This window comes from Oncorhynchus keta, chromosome 15 (assembly GCF_023373465.1).
Source record: "Oncorhynchus keta strain PuntledgeMale-10-30-2019 chromosome 15, Oket_V2, whole genome shotgun sequence".
NCBI classification, from domain to species: Eukaryota; Metazoa; Chordata; class Actinopteri; order Salmoniformes; family Salmonidae; genus Oncorhynchus; species Oncorhynchus keta.
The window spans coordinates 39,248,117-39,265,446 of record NC_068435.1 but is presented as its reverse complement, the minus strand read 5'-3'; the positions used below and the strand labels follow the sequence as shown (position 1 = coordinate 39,265,446).

The following is a 17,330-nucleotide window of genomic DNA, read 5'->3' as shown; positions in this document are numbered from 1 at the left end:
CTTTCTTCCTCTCATCTCTCCGTCCCCGTCTCGCTGTCTTCCCTATCTCTCTGTCACTGATACCCTGCTTTGCTCGGCCCTTTCACAACATTAACTCTCTCACACAGCCATAGCTCCACAACTAACTCTCTCCCTCCAATGTTAATGAATTCAAACCCCCCTCCTTGCCTCCAAGCCCCATCACTCCACCCCCTCCCTCCTGGCTCCCTCTCCCCCCTTTTCACAGAACCAAACCTCTTTGTAATTTCCAGCCTTGGCAAGTAGTACTCAGATTTGCTGTCACAGTTTTAATGAATTCAGCTGTTTGTGCATTGGCCATGGGAGCATCTCTCCTCCCTCCCCCTCCCTCACTCTCGCCCCTCCTCCACCTCTCTGGTGTTTCCCGAGGGACTCTATATATACCGCAGACCACTCTACTCCTTCCTATTGTTCCTCTAAGGAAACTTGCAGACAGATGCCCCGCGGTAGCACAGTGTGTGTGGGAGAGTGCAGAGAGACAGCCACGATAGAGACAAGTCTCAAGACAATAGCTGGTGCTGCTGGACAGAGACGTTTACTACTACTACTACGACTACTACTACTACTGCTAGCCCATTTCTTCTTTTCTGAGTTTTTTTGTTGTGATTTTTTTTTTCTTCTCCACCGCTGAGTGGTGATCTGATGATCTGACGGCATGTTGCTGGTGTCACTGCTGCTGATGGCGATGGACTGCTGCCTTGGAGCGCCAGCCGGGAGAGAGGTGTACAGGATGCCTCAGAGTGCTCTGAAAGGTAAAAGGCCTGGTCTGTGTGTCATTTTAAACCGTGTCTCTTTGTGTCATACCTTTGCACACTGCGAGGGTTGCGTTTCTCATGTCAACTTCTTGGCTATTCACTGAATAATATGTCACTTAGTGTGGATGATCTAGACCGGGATTTCCTAAACACAGTCCTAGGGTCCCCCCTGGGAGCACGGTTTGGGTTTCGCCCTAGCACTACACAGCTGATTCAAATAACCAACTCATCCTCATGCTCTGATAATTTCAATCAGTTGGACACATTTTGGGAAACACTGATGTAGAGAGTACATGTACTGTATATATGCTGTGGTAGTGATGACTTTTTCACTTTAATGATGCTTGGTTTGTCATTCACACTCTGCACATTGAGTCTGCAGCACGATCCAAGTCTACGGTTGCCACAGTTCAGAGGAGCTGGCCTTTATCTATCTGATCTTGAGCTTGTCACTTGAAGTAAAGCAAGACTTTCCTGGTAGTGCGAGGGTGATCTATTCTATTTAGTGTTTTGATCGGAAATTCTCTCTGTCCTTGCGAAGGCACGATAAACTATAGGCCTGTGCAGCAATTTCTCTGAGGTCAAAAGCCTAACCGATGCAGATTGGTGAACTGGGTTCACACAGTGAACACACACTGCTGTATTACATAATGACATGTTCCAGACATTAGTGACAGCAGTAAGTCGTTTGGTGTCGGTGTTTTAAAATAATAAATAGCATATGCCATTTAGCAGACACTTAACAATTACCGGGGCCAGTAAGCATTTGATGGCAGAGTAAGCATAGGATAGATCAAACAGTTTGTCGGAGCAGGCTTCTCTAATCCTGCTCACTGCAGAGGTCATCTTGACATCTACATACCGGTGAGTGAATTAGGTGTTTATTGTTGTATCACAGTCAAATGGACCTTGCACATGCAGGCACATATCCAGCCAAATCTCATCTTGATGAGTACAATCGCTTACCGTACCTCCTTATAAAAGGAATGGATTGGTCACTTCCCTGAGCTTTCCCAGAGCTGTTACAGCAGCTACCCTGATCGGCATGAATCCTACGAGTAGAGATCCCCCAGATCTCTTTGGAGGCTGAGTACAGCAAAGTGATGATGATGGTGGCGCACAGTGCTTGTAGCGGTTTGAACCAAGGGTTCCAAGAGTGCAGGGTTTCTGCCGCCCCTGTCCTGCCAGCCCGTGTCCCCTTTCCTCCATGCTTCGGGCCGTCTCTGCCATCTAATTAAGTCTTCTAATCAGCATTGTCGTTGTTTGCTAGCGGCCTGCCCTGTGATGTGGAGCGCACAGAGGAGGGGCGCGGGGGCGGCGGCACAATTGAAGTGCGTCCGCACAGCCCTCGCCAGCGTGTTTGTGCGTGAGCTCGCTCCCCTATCGCGCTGCCAAAGGGCTCAAGAGCATCATGAGAAAAATGGGGCTCCACACAGTGACACACACACACACACACACATAAACACTCACCGTACTCACTTTTACAAGCACAAACACAGAGTGCGGTCAACTACTGCGACTTTCCCACACTTAAGGAATGTGTCAGTCGTGTGCATGTCCTCCGAATGTGCTTCTTATAATTATATCTCCTCCGAGAATACAAACCTGTCACAATGCCCTAACAGTATAAGACCATGTAAATGCAGTCTCAACTGTTCTGAGTAGTCTTAAAGATTTGCATTTATGTGCCCTAGTGCTGAGAGTCACATGGCTGACTTTCTACTGTTCATTTCTGCACTGACCGTTTGCTGTTGGTCATACTGTTCTTCAAGTTGACATATCCCTTTCTCACTCCATCTCTCTTCTCTTGTCTCTCTCTCTCTCTGTAGCTCTATCGGACCGGGGTACTGTGGTTCTGGAGGCGGCGTTGACCAGTGCTCTGTCGGCTCTGGAACTGGCGACGTCGGAGCGGAGTCAGGCCGAGGCAGTCTGTAGAGACTGTGTACCCTGTCTCTTTCAGGACTGCGGACAGCGCTCCGCACCCTGCTGTAAGGAAACATCCATAGCTTTTATCTCTCCCCATCACCCATGTGACAACATGAGGCTAGGTCTTAAGAGTGTTTTAATGTCTTGTTGTACTGATTTTGTGTAAGTGGAAACAGAATTTTTGATGGAGTTAAAGAAGTTCATAACAATCACACAAGATGAGAATAAGTGTTCGTACATGGTGCCATTTAATCATTGTGGTTATAATCGTTGCCTCATCTCTACTTCCTCTTCCTCTTTACAGCCTCTCTGGATGGCACATTGGCTGAGCCCAGCTGTGACGTCATTACCAAGGCTCAGAAAGTTCCGGAGGAGGGCGAGCGGAGCTGGGCGCTGAGCCAGGCATGTGGGTATTACCGCCGGCGGTGCCCGCCGGGCGAAAAGGAGAAGGAGGCTTGTGTGAGGATCATGGGCGAGAGCTGCAGTGCCCGCGTGCTCCAGTGTAGCCTCCTGAACACCATGCAGAGCCTGGAGCCTGCCACACAGACACGCACACAGGGTGGGTGAGCAACACACACAATTTGCACTATATTTGGTTGTTATTCATTAGGGCACACCAAAATGTTTTGCAATGAAAAATAAGTGTCGTCCCTCCCCCCTCTTTCCCAGCAGCAGTGTGTGGCCAGAGGCTCTCGGTGGTGCAGAACGTGACCCAGCCCCGCTCCCGTATTGTGGGGGGTTCCCCGGCCCTCCCTGGCAGCTGGCCCTGGCTGGTCAACCTGCAGCTGGACGGAGGGCTGATGTGTGGAGGGGTGCTGGTGGACAGCTCCTGGGTGGTGACCGCCGCTCACTGCTTCGCTGGGTAAGTGTGTAAGTGTGGGTCCTTTTGTACTGGTTGTTTGGTACTGGTTGTTAAACCGAGAGAGTGTGACACTTCTAATTTTGTCTCTCTGAATGTTTTCCCTCAGAGTAAAAAGTTCAGCATAATTGACCTTATTCCGCTCTCTCTCTGTGTTTATCTACTGTAGCAGCCGCAGTGATAGCTACTGGACGGCTGTGGTGGGAGAGTTTGATATCACCAAGACCGACCCTGACGAGCAGGTGCTCAAGGTCAACCGCATCATCTCCCATCCCAAGGTGTGTTTCTCATACATGTTTTCTTACTGTGCATTCTGCCTTCAGAGCTGCGTCTATACTACAGTTTGAGTGTTGCAGCACAGTCTGTTCTCTGAAGGTCACATGTTCCCGGCTAGAGCAATGCAATTGAATGAATCAATTAACTGCTAAATCAGTCAATCACGTCGGTCAATCAACTTAATCAATCCTCCCTCCCTCTCTGTGCAGTTCAACCCCAAGACGTTTAACAACGACATAGCGCTGGTGGAGCTGACATCTCCGGTGGTCCTGTCGGATCGCGTGACCCCTGTGTGTCTGCCATCAGGTCTGGAACCGCCTACTGGCAGCCCCTGTCTGGTGGCCGGCTGGGGCTCCCTCTACGAAGGTACTTCTATTATTTTAACCATCATTAATATATGATTCATTCACCAAAGACGTGTGGCACTATGCACTAACTGTAAGTCACTCTGGATAAGTAAATGTTAGCTACAATACTCTATATTTCATGTGTTACAAAGTTGTCAGTTTCTCAAGTAACATTTTTGGGCCAGGTTATGGACCTCATTTGTATAGAAAAGCAAATGCATTGACAAAAGGAAGTGACTAAATTGAACTTTGTTTGAAGCCTTCACACACAGTATGATATGTACTCATTAAACTACTTCCTGTCTCACCTCAGATGGTCCTTCAGCGGACGTGGTGATGGAGGCTAAGGTTCCTCTGCTGCCCCAGAGCACCTGCAAGAGCTCCCTGGGCAAGGAGCTGGTCACCAACACCATGCTGTGTGCCGGGTACCTCTCTGGGGGCATCGACTCCTGCCAGGTGGGTGGTACTGCCATGTCAATGGACTGAGATTAAGATAATGTCATTCCCAGGTCCCTTCCTAACATTGGACTGACTCAGACTAATGAGATTTATGATTTAAGGTTGTCTTAGCATTTGTTTAAATGTATTCAAAATGTAATCCAGAGCTTTGCTCCTGTGCATTTATATTGTGATGAGTGAGGTCCTCTGGTGTTCAGTTGGTAGAGAGCATAGCGCTTACAATGACAGGATAGTGTGTTAGATTCCCGGGACCACCCATACATAAAACATGTATAAACCACATGCATGACTGGTAAGGTGTCAGCATGCTTCGGCTATGCGAACCAAACGAGTGGGCTCGCATACTCCCTTAAATTCTGACTATTTTCAGGAAGTGTATTTTCTAAGAAATCTGACATTCATTTTTACAGAGGAGATCTGGGTTGTGCAATTTTACATCTAACTAAGATGTTTGGTGCAAAATAAAAAAAATTGCATGAAAACGAGGTCTCTCATTGAATGACAACAAAGACTTATTGAAGAATCCCTACGGTGGACAAATCACTGACGAAGGGGCGTAGACTTCGGCTACTCTCTCCGGCTTGCCTCCAAAAAAGAATGTTGTGTGCACAAACAGCCAGAAAAGTACAAAACGAACAAAAACATCACAAAATGTCTTCATTATGTATGCACAAACTCTTCCGAACTGGGAAGCATGCGGACGCCTTAAATTGCTTTGGATTAAAATGCCTGCTGAATGGCATATATATGAGTACTTCATAGCTGTAATACTGTCTGTGTCCTGTAGGGGGATTCTGGAGGCCCTCTGATCTACCAGGACCGTATATCAGGTCGCTTCCAGCTGCACGGCATCACGTCCTGGGGAGACGGCTGTGGGGAAAAGGGCAAACCTGGGGTCTACACACGGGTCAGCGCCTTCTCCGATTGGATACTCGCCGAGATACAGAGTAACTCATTTTTTAAAGCCACTATTATTTGCCACGCATTTAAATGATTGGTTCTAAAGCTTTTGAAGTGAAACATTTAAAACATATCACATACCCTGATGTGAATCATGATACAGTACTGAACCAGCATTCTAACATTCACTCCCTGGTTTACCCAGAGTCCTTTGGGAGTCGTGAGCCGACGTGCCCTGAGTTGCTGAAGACATCGGAGCTGTCGGAGGAGCAGCAGAGGTCGGAGTTCATCTCCCTGTGTCGCTTCTACGCCCAGACCTGCCCTCCCAGCCAGGGGAGCGCTGCCTGCAACCGCCTCGTAGAGGAGAAATGTCGCAGCCGCTTCAAGAAGTGTCGTAAGTGTTTGACTTGTAACATTCACGGCCATTTTTTGCTGTGAAGTGAGCATGAGGACCATGAACTCTCAACTGCCCTACGTTTAGTGCATAAAAAATGAACCAACACCTATACTGCAGGGTTATTCAACCGGGGATCTGTGTATGTGTATATATACAGTACTGTGGAAAAGTTTTAGGCAGGTGTGGGGAAAATGCTGTGAAGTAAGAATGCTTTGAAAAATAGATGTTAATAGATTATATTTATCAAAAAATCTCAAATCAATATTTTGTGTGACCACCCTTTGCCTTCAAACCAGCATCAATTCTTCTCGTTACAGTTTTTGAAGGTACTCTGCTGGTAGTGTGGATTTAGGCAGACCTCAGGTGCTTCTCTCTCCATGTAATCCCAGACAGACTTGATGATGTTGAGATCAGGGCTCTGTGGGGGGCCACACCATCACTTACAGGACTCCTTGTTCTTCTTCACGCTGAAGATGGTTCTTAATTACTTTCGCTGTATGTTTGGGGTTGTTGTCATGCTGCAGAATACATTTGGGGCCAATCGGATGCCTTCCTGATGGTATTGCATGATGGATAATGATGGATAAGTATCTGCCTGTACTTCTCAGCATTGAATTGATGATCATTTCTTAATTCCGACCAAAACCCCAACTCCATTTGCAGAAATGCAGCCCCAAACTTGCAAAGAACCTCCCCCATGCTTCACTGTTGCCTGCAGACACTCATTCGTGTACCCCTCTCCAGCCCTTCGGTGAACAAACTGCTTCCTGCTACAGCCAAATATTGGACTCATCAGTCCAGAGCACCTGCTGCCATTTCTCTGCACCCCAGTTCCTGTGTTTTCGTGCATAGTTGAGTCGCTTGGCCTTGTTTCCACGTCGGAGGCTTTTTGGCCGCAAGTCTTCCATGGAGGCCACTTCTGACCAGACGTCTCCGGACAGTAGATGGGTGTACGAGGGTCCCACTGTTTTCTGCCAATTCTGAGCTGATGGCACTGCTGGACATCTTCCGGTTGTGAAGGGAAGTAAACATGATGTGTCGCGTCTGCTGCAGTAAGTTTCCTTGGCCGACCACTGTGTCTACGGTCCTCAACGTTGCCTGTTTCTTTGTGCTTCTTCAAAAGAGCTTGGAGAGCACATCTGGAAACCCCTGTCTGCCTTGAAATGTCTGCCTGGGAGATACCTTGCCGATGCAGTATATCTCCCTTGTGTCTTGTTGCTGTGCTCAGTCTTGCCATGGTGTATGACTTTTGACAGTAAACTGTCTTCAGCAACCTCACCTTGTTAGATGAGTTTGGCTGTTCCCTCACCCAGTTTAGTCCTCCTACAAAGCTGTTTCTGTTTCAGTTAATGATTGTGTTTCAACCTACATATTGAATTGATGATCATTAGGACCTGTTTGGTATAATTGTTTAATCAGACACCTGACTATATGCTGACAAAATCCCTGACTTTGTGCAAGTGTACCTAGAGGATTTGATGCTGTTTTGAAGGCCAAGGGTGGTCACACAATATGGATTTGATTTAGATTTTTCTTCTGTTCAATCACTTTGCATTTAGTTAATTGATCAATCTAATCTATTACCATGTCTATTTTTGAAAGCATTCTTACTTTACAGCATTTTTCCCACAACTGCCTAAAACTTTTGCACGGTACTGTGAGAGTCTGACTCTACCATAGAGGCCTGATTGGTGGAATGCTGCAGAGATGGTTGTCCTTCTGGAAGGTTCCCCCATAGAGGAACTTTAGCTTTGTCAGAGTGACCATCGGGTTCCTGGTCACCTCCCTGACCAAGGCCCTTCTCCCCTGATTGCTGAGTTTGGCCAGGTGACCAGCTCTAGGAGGAGTCTTGGTGGTGCCAAACTTCTTCCATTTAAGAATGATGGAGGCCACTGTGTTCTTGCGGACCTTCAATGCTGCAGACATTTTTTGGTACCTTTCCCCAGATCTGTGCCTCAATACAATCTTGTCCTTCGATCTCTACGGAAAATTCCTTCGAACTCATGGCTTGGTTTTTGCACTGACATGCACTGTCCAATTGTGGGACCTTATATAGACAGGGGTGTGCCTTTCCAAATCATATTCAATCAATTGAATTTACCACAAGTGGACTCCAAACAAGTTGTATAAACTTCTCAAGGATTATCAATGGAAACAGGATGCACCTGAGCTCAATTTCGAGTCTCATAGCAATAGGTCTGAATACTTATGTAAATAAGGTATTTCTGTTTTTGTTTTTTTATCAATTTGCAAAAAATCTAGAAACCTGTTTTCGCTTTGTCATCATGGGGTATTGTGGGTATTTAGAGTTAAGCTGTGACGTAACAAAATGTGGAAAAAGGAAACGGGTCTGAATACTTTCCGGATGCACTGTATGTACAGTACCAGTCATGTTTGGACACCTACTCATTCAAGTTTTTCTTTATTTTTACTCATTTCTACATTGTAGAATAATAGTGAAGACATCAAAACTATGAAATAACACATAAGGAATCATGTAGTAACCAAAAAAGTGTTTACATTTGAGATTCTTCAAAGTAGCCACCCTTTCCACCCTAGGCATTCTCTCAACCAGCTTCACCTGTAATGCTTTTCCAACTGTCTTGAAGGACTTCCCACATATGCTGAGCACTTGCTGGCTGCTTTTTCTTTACTCTGCTTTCAAACTCATCCCAAACCATCTCAATTGGGTTGAGGCCAGGTCATCTGATGCATCACTCTCCTTCTTGGTCTAATAGCCCTTACCCAACTTGGAGGTGTTTTGGGAGGTGTTTTTGGTCATTGTCATGTTGAAAAATAAATTATACTCCCACTAAGCGCAAACCATATGGGATGACGTATCGCTGCAGAATGCTGTGGTAGCCATGCTGGTTAAGTGTGCCTTGAATTCTAAATAAATCACTGACAGTGTCACCAGCAAAGCACCATCACACCTCCTCTTCCATGCTTCACGGTGGGAACCACACATGCGGAGATCATCTGGTCTCACACACTCGATGGTTGGAACCAAATCTTAAATTTGGACTCATCAGACCAAAGGACAGAATTCCACCGGTCTAATGTCCATTGCTCGTGTTTCTTGGCCCAAGCAAGTTTCCTCCTTATTGGTGTCCTTTAGTAGTGGTTTCTTTGCAGCGGTCTCTTCTGAACAGTTGATGATGAGATGTCTGTTACTTGAACTCTTTGACGCACTTATTTGGGCTGCAATTTCTGAGGCTGGTAACTCTAATGAACTTATCCTCTGCAGCAGAGGTAACTCTGGGTCTTTCTTTCCTGTGGCAGTCCTCATGAGAGCCAGTTTCATCATAGCGCTTGATGGTTTTTGTGATTGCACTTGAAGAAACTTTCAAAGTTCTTGAACGTTTCCGCATTGACTGACCTTCATGTCTTAAAGTAATGATGGACTGTCATTTCTATTTGCCTATATGAACTGTTGTTGCCATAATATGGACTTGGTATTTTACCAAATAGGGCTATTTTCTGCATACTACCCCTACCTTGTCACAACACAACTGACTGGCTCAAACACATTAAGAAGGAACGAAATTCCACAAATTAACTTTTAACAAGACACACCTGTTATTTGAATAGCATTCCAGGTGACTACCTCCATGAAGCTAGTTGAGAGAATGCCAAGAGTGTGCAAAGCTGTCATCAAGGCAAAGGGCGGCTACTTTGAAGAATCTCAAATATAAAATGTTTTTGTTTAACACTTTTTTGGTTACTACATGATTCCATGTGTGTTATTTAATAGTTTTGATGTCTTCACTATTATTCTACAATGTAGAAAATAGTTTCTGACATAAGGCTTTGAAAAGCACCTGCAAATAGGCTACCAGTGTGCTGAAAAGCTTTGAAAATAATTAGAATTTCAGTATACACCCTGAATTGACTGGAATTTAAATGGAATTGTCCCCATCCCTATGGCTAACCTTTTAACAGCTGCTCTTCGCGATACAATTTAGAGTTACCTTTCTAGCTAATAGGCTATGTTAGAGTTTACTCTTCCTCTTCCAACTGTAATGTTGGGATGTCAAAATAATATCTAACAAATCTATTAATTTGTAAATGTTGCTCCTAGTTCACCTGAGAAGACGAGATGTGAGATGTATTGTTTTTGCTAACGTATGATGGTGGGTTGCCAGTTTGCCTGGGATGGGGTCCGTGAGCAAGAACAGCTTGAAGACTATTGTATAAAGCAATAATGATGATACTATTGTTGTAGTGGAGATGGATATTGGAAATTGTAATGAGCTAATCCTCTGCAGATTACTCAGATTAATCAAGTCTCTCTCTGCTCTTTATATAATGTATCCTTGATTTCTCCTCTCTTCAGAGTTGCGTTCGTTCCTGCAGACCCTGCTGGACTTGCTCCAGAGAGCAGAGGACTATATCAGAGACAAGGTAGACCTGACCTTCTTCACCCAGACCCTGCCTCAACTGGTGGAACACATCTACAGTACAGCCTTCACCGCCAAGGAGAGGGAGAGGAGGGAGATCCCACAGGAAACAGGTACAACACAGGCAGCCCACTACTGTACCCTTTCTAGCCCCCTCGTACTCTCCATTCCTCCCCTTTCTGTTCATCACCTACATTCATCTTATCCCCGCCACACCCTACTACTCCACAGCCCACTACTGTACGCTTTCTAACCCCCTCATGCTCTCCATTCCTCCCCGTTCTGTTAATCACCTACATTCATCTTATCCCCTACACACCCTACTACTCCACAGCCCACTACTGTACCCTTTCTAGCCCCCTCGTGCTCTCCATTCCTCCCCGTTCTGTTAATCACCTACATTCATCTTATCCCCTCCACACACCCTACTACTCCACATCACAGTACTGTAAGCCCCTGCTACCTCCACACACCCTACTACTCCACATCACAGTACTGTAAGCCCCTGCTACCTCCACACACCCTACTACTCCACATCACAGTACTGTAAGCCCCTGCTACCTCCACACACCCTACTACTCCACATCACAGTACTGTAAGCCCCTGCTACCCCCACACACCCTACTACTCCACATCACAGTACTGTACCCTTTCTAGCCCCCTCGTACTCTCCATTCCTCCCCGTTCTGTTAATCACCTACATTCATCTTATCCCCTCCACACCCTACTACTCCACAGCCCACTACTGTACCCTTTCTAGCCCCCTCGTGCTCTCCATTCCTCCCCGTTCTGTTAATCACCTACATTCATCTTATCCCCTACCTCCACACACCCTACTACTCCACATCACAGTACTGTAATCCCCTGCTACCTCCACACACCCTACTACTCCACATCACAGTACTGTAAGCCCCTGCTACCTCCACACACCCTTCCCACATCACAGTACTGTTCTGTTAATCTACCCACATCACAGTACTGTACCCTTTCATCTTATTCCCCCCGTTCTGTTAATCCCCTACACACCCTACTACTCCACAGCCCACTACTGTACCCTTTCTAGCCCCCTCGTGCTCTCCATTCCTCCCTGTTCTGTTAATCACCGACATTCATCTTATCCCCTACACACCCTACTACTCCACAGCCCACTACTGTACCCTTTCTAGCCCCCTCGTGCTCTCCATTCCTCCCTGTTCTGTTAATCACCTACATTCATCTTATCCCCCACACACCCTACTACTCCACACACCCTACTACTCCACATCACAGTACTGTAAGCCCCTGCTACCCCCACAACAACCGCATTCCTCTTCAAAACCATGTCCAAAAACACAATCTTACCCACACAGCCTACCTTTGCTTTTTTTCTATAGGTATTAAAATGCTATTTATTGATAGTATGTATGTATTATATTATGCATCCAGAAGTGTGTGTCACATGGCCATTGTATGTGTGTAACAGGGATATTATTTATTAAAGAACAGGTATGGGGTGCTGTCCGGTCAGGGTCAGAGGAAACTGGTCCTGGGTTGTTCCAGAAGGTAGGCCCCCTGGTGGCTGACTGGGAGAACTACCTCAGGGGCATTGCTGTGGAGTTGGACACACAGACACACGGCTCCAAACCCCTGAGCCAAGAAGAGAGCCTTTTCCTTCAGGTAGGCCATAGTGAACTCAACTCTTCCAACACTTTGTAAAGGTCATTTTCAGTCACTTTGTTTATCTTGAACTGTCTTTATGATCCTCTCCCATGTTGACCACTGGCTTATGAGACTGTGTTGTACTCTTTCTTTATATTCAGTAGCTATATCAACACTACAGTTTGCTTTACTGGTGTACTATGCTATACTGTTGCTGTACGTTAATGTTAGTCTGTGCTTTACTGTACCCATTTTTAACCCTCTTGATGATGTCATTTCCAGGCAGAGGACCCCTCTCTGCATCAGCTAGAGGGGAAGTACCAGACCATCATCTCAGCCTTACACTCCAAACTGGACTCCAGACCTGCTCCTCCGATCTTGCACCTGAATACAGACCTCCTCCAGGAAAACTCTCCCAACATTCATGCTGTTCCCACTGAAGAGTCGCCCTCCTCATTCCCCCTTCAGGGGTCAGAGTCGCTCACAGCCCTCATCAGTGAAATCCGGAAATTTGGGACACAGAATGAAATGGCGACAGAAGATGCAGAAATTAGTGTAACATCGTTTGAAGAGGATACATTTTCAGATCCAACACCAGTCAGTTCAATAGAGACTACTGATTGGCTTAACGAAGCTGTGACCGAACAGACAACCTTACAGCGCCTGTTCCCGTCTCTGTCCACCATCGGCAGCACCATGTCTCCCATAGCAACGACCTTTGACTCCAGACAGACTCTACTTCCTGGTTCTCCCTCCCTCCAGCTGTCCCTCGACCACCGGAGACGCAGGAGTCTCCGCAAGAGGCAGATCCCTGGGGTTAAAGGTACGTGTCGAATCTAGTACTGCATGTCTGTACTGTACGTGTCTGTGATGGTAAGATGGAACAGCTCTGTAATCAACAGTGTCACGTTATTACGACCCTGATTTTTTTTTCTTTTTTTTCTGACCATGTGACATGACTAGGAAACACTCTGGGCCCTAGATAGACTAAACATAAGGCTTGGAGTTTTTCCTGGTCAGGTCACGTGGTCAGGAGAAACCTCTAGCCTCACTCATAGCATGTGTATATGTTAACATGATCGGTATTGGATATTAGCAACATAATAATAGATTGTGGGTGTTTTAACAGCTTGTCCAGGAGTAGCAGAGTCCACCCAGCAAGTGAGTGGTATCAGAGACACATACAAGTGGATCCTGGGCATCCCCACCAAGAACCTCCACATGAACTTCCAGGAGGTGAGGTTTTCTCTGCACAGCAATATTTACAAGGTCTATTTATGCGGGATATAATTATATAGATATTGAGATTGTGCATATTATGTCAGACAAGTAAACTCAAACCAATCAGACTTTTTCCCAACACTTTTTCTTCATTCAAGTAATTTGCTACTGTCGTCATGTCCTGCGTTGTTGACCAATGTCCCTCTCTCTCGCACTCTCTTTCTCCTCCTCCTCCTCCTCCTCCTCCTCAGTTGCTGGTGGACCTGAGCTCTAAGAACGAACGGGGTCTGTACGAGGCTCGGGTCAGGGCGGTGGTGGGGGGTCGACCTCTGACCTTCTACAGCCTGGTGGGTCTGGAGAATGAGTCCTTCTACCGTAGCATGCCGCGCATCATTGCTCTGGCTCTGGACGCTCTCAAAACGTAAACAGTATCAAGTTCAACAAAACGAACACACGTCAAAGACTCAGTGGCTCAGCGAAGGCATGGTCTCGTCAGCTTGTGGTGCCGGAGACCAGAGAGGGGGAACGAACCCCGTGGGACCTAGAAACTGGCGACTTCTCATTCAGATGGGAGGCGAGAGGACAGGCACTGGGCATTCTAGGAGACCTAAACATTAGGAATGTAACAATTCACCAATGCACATCAGGTCCGGTTCAAATGCTTAAGATGCTGAGTGCGTCCATGTTATTGGTGGGCGGGGAGCCCTAACTGATCCAAATGACGTATGCATCGGTCAGAAAACCCATTTAAAATGTTCCAAACTGACAGTTAACTGTTTTTTACTTTATATAGTGTTATTCCGGGGAAAAAAACTGCTCCTTTAGTTCAGTAGCCTATCAGAATTTATCACGTAACTGCGTATGAGTGTGAGATAGCAACTGTGCGTACAGAGCTGGAGACAGCTGCTCGTGCCAACGAGAGGTTGCTCTAGTTGTTCTAATGGGCTATTCGTACATCTGCATTCAGATGCTTGTAATGGCTTTCACAATGTCATATCATAGGCATTATTAGTTGAGTGACAACAGATGTAATTTGGGTCATTTCGGGTCATTGTTACCAAATGAGCTGTAGAAAGTGGTTTTTACTGGAGTTGTGTAGCCGACCGGAATGGATACAACTCACATCCAACTGTTGATTTGGGGTTTTCAATCATTCACATTTCATTTAATTGTTCAGGTTCACTATAAGAAATAGTTTGGTAGTTTTGCTTTAAACAGTCATTGTATTTGGTCATTTCAACATGAACAGGGTATGTTCATTAAAGACAGAAATAGTTTTGGTAGTTTTGCTTTAAACAGTCAGTGTATTTGGTCATTTCAACATGAACAGGGTATGTTCATTAAGGACAGAAATAGTTTTGGTAGTTTTGCTTTAAACAGTCATTGTATTTGGTCATTTCAACATGAACAGGGTATGTTCATTAAGGACAGAAATAGGTTTTGCCAGCTGCGCATGGTTGCGTTGATTCATTGGTCGGAATGGAGAAGGTCTCCATAAAACTCCAAACTGTCTAAACCGTTCCCTTTTGAGACGGGGTAAAATACAAAGCTGCATTATATAAATTGGCTAAATACCATGCTAATTTCTAAAAGATAAATATTGACATAGTACTAGCTGGAAACATGTTTAACCTGCAAAAATGACAAGTTAATCAGTGGGCGATGGTGATGTCAGATGTCAAATAAAAGTGGTGGGAGAAAAAGCATACATTTCTCCACTCCTAATCTGATAGTGGGGTGGTGGATGCTCAGTCTGCTCAGGTGTCTACACACCATTGACACACACACACACTGAGGGCCACTCAGCTTAGAGAAGTCATCTCAGACAGATCCAGCACAGAGAGGCCCAGCTTCTGAGCTCCCATCAGCAGCAGTTATGAATTAAAAATGGAAAATGAATGTGTTCAATGCAACGACAAAGAAGTGCATTGAACCGAATTGCATCAATTAGTTTCCCTAATCAAACCAAATCGCACCGACTCGTTTCAAATTCAAATGTATCGTTCTTGTATTGTACCAATGTGTCCAAATGCGTATGAAATCGCTCCGCGCAAATGGACGCAAGTGCACACACAACACACTGCGTGACTTTGCTGGCCCACGCTGAAGAACAGACAGGAGAGTGACATTATACAACATGTCAACCCACCTGAGAGCCTGACCTCTATGTACACACAGCCCTGAATGTATTAGACCATCCTGCCTAGCAACCATTCATGGAGATGAGTTGTTTTTTTTTACATGGCTGGCGTAACGCAGTGAGACAGCCATACAAATAGATAGAGAACTCATTTTTGTACCTGTGCCATTAAAAAGGTGGAAGCCCTCAATGCCGATGGCCATGCTAAAACGGGTTATATCCATGTATCTATCTCTATGGACGCAACCCATTCTAATTTATGAGCCTGTATAAATAAGTTATTCAAAATGTCTGTTTTTCTGCAAAAGGTTGAGCCTCTTGTGAAGCAAGCAGACTGTAGGCCCCTTCATACTGTACATTGGTATATTATTTTTCATTGCTATATTTATTTGTATAGAGAACTGCTTTGTATTTTTCTAATAAAATATCAGTAAAATTGTTATTATTCTATCTGTAGTGCTTGGTTATATATTCTATGTCTGGTGAAGTACACAGAGAATCCTTGTCCTCATTTCAACTCGGATTCATTCATTTGTAAAAATATATATATATATTTAATTTACCTTTATTTAACCAGGCAAGTCAGTTAAGAACATATTCTTATTTTCAATGACGGCCTGGGAACAGTGGGTTAACTGCCTGTTCAGGGGCAGAACAACAGATTTGTACCTTGTCAGCTCGGGGGTTTGAACTTGCAACCTTCCGGTTACTAGTCCAACGCTCTAACCACTAGGCTACGCTACCGCTGGGGGTCAGATAATAGGTTGAATTATATTATGTAAAGGGAACACACTCACTTATTTTGTCCATCTACACTAAAGCGGAATAAGTAATGACCCTTGACCTCAATCTTCTCTGTTGAACTCTGACTCATTAACATTAGCTTTCCCGTCAACACAGCAGCTGCTCTGGTCCATGGTGGGGGGGTTGGGTCTTAGGGTAACAATCAACCCCACTCCTCTCCACTCTGAGTCTCCTAATTCCTCACCTCTCGCTCTCTCTCACTGTTATCCCTATTCCCAGACACTGGTCATAGAGCTGAGATTGTCTTTCAGGTCTGACATGATGATTTGAGGATTCTGTATACACACTATCTACAAGCAATTGTTTATGAATGACCAGAAGACAAATGTTAACTGTTTCCAGACTAACTGTTTACAGATTAGATATTACCCTGATGGGAGACATTTGGGTAATGATGGTGGTTGGGGAAAGGAATGGCTCAGACTTGCTTTTGTGAGGACGTTGCCTCGAGTCAAAATGGATGTTGAGCCATTCAAGATTCAACTACTAATCTATTGTGAACACCATAACTAGTTGATGGGTTGAAACAAAAGCCTGCACAGAGGGAGAGCAAAAGAGGTTTGGGTTTATTTGTCATATGCACAGGATACACAAGGTGTACGCAGTACAATGAAATGCTTACTTACAGGAACACCTCTCAACTATGCGACAGCTAAAACAGACCTGGCCAGGCACAAAGCATAGGCCACAGGCGTATCAACATACTGTAGGCCTATAGCTCTGTACCACCACATGAAGGTATAAACGCTGGTAAGAATGTTAGCGTCTAATTTTCCTGTTAGCATGGCTGTTAATTGGAGGAAATTCGGTTGGTATTTGGGAGGAATGTCAAGGCGTGGATCAGTAGCTGAGAGTGTGACAGACGTGTTGTGTAATAACAATGAGTTAAACGAAGCTTCAAGAATATTGCTATCAGACATGTTTTGCTCGATTCAGAGTGAATAAATAGACAAATACTTAGAATGAAAAAGCCATGTGAGCTACAGTGTGTTGCCCTCAGGGAATCTGTATTTTGAGATGAATAATGTTGTTTTTTTTTCATGGGGGGGTAGCTGTTTTGGGTGGGGTATACAGTATACATTAATAGATACTTTTAGTTCCGTGTATATTTCTATACCATTGGGGGAAAGTATCCAAAGTAGTTTTTGCTTTAGCTGACAAATCAAAGCCAGTGTGTTTACCTATTGGAA

At 45.2% G+C, this 17,330-nt stretch overlaps 1 protein-coding gene across 1 annotated transcript; it reads left to right on the top strand.

Annotated features, from left to right (window-relative positions):
• The first annotated feature begins 241 nt into the window (after positions 1-241).
• Positions 242-15,736, top strand: prss56 (serine protease 56). The gene is made up of 14 exons (XM_035788915.1): positions 242-770; positions 2,603-2,761; positions 3,004-3,258; positions 3,372-3,561; positions 3,728-3,836; positions 4,044-4,200; positions 4,495-4,637; positions 5,428-5,587; positions 5,746-5,934; positions 10,274-10,450; positions 11,818-11,993; positions 12,258-12,798; positions 13,105-13,211; positions 13,448-15,736. The coding sequence occupies exons 1-14, from the start codon at positions 674-676 to the stop codon at positions 13,619-13,621; spliced, it is 2,634 nt and encodes an 877-aa protein (XP_035644808.1). The 5' UTR covers positions 242-673; the 3' UTR covers positions 13,622-15,736.
• The last annotated feature ends 1,594 nt before the right edge of the window (positions 15,737-17,330 follow it).

Excerpts from the sequence above, each read along its gene's own strand:
- prss56 (XM_035788915.1), top strand. The coding sequence starts at position 674 with ATGTTGCTGGTGTCACTGCTGCTGATGGCGATGGACTGCTGCCTTGGA. Across the intron at positions 3,837-4,043 it reads GCATCATCTCCCATCCCAAG|TTCAACCCCAAGACGTTTAA; the intron begins GTGTGTTTCTCA and ends CTCTCTGTGCAG. Across the intron at positions 5,588-5,745 it reads GATACTCGCCGAGATACAGA|AGTCCTTTGGGAGTCGTGAG; the intron begins GTAACTCATTTT and ends TGGTTTACCCAG.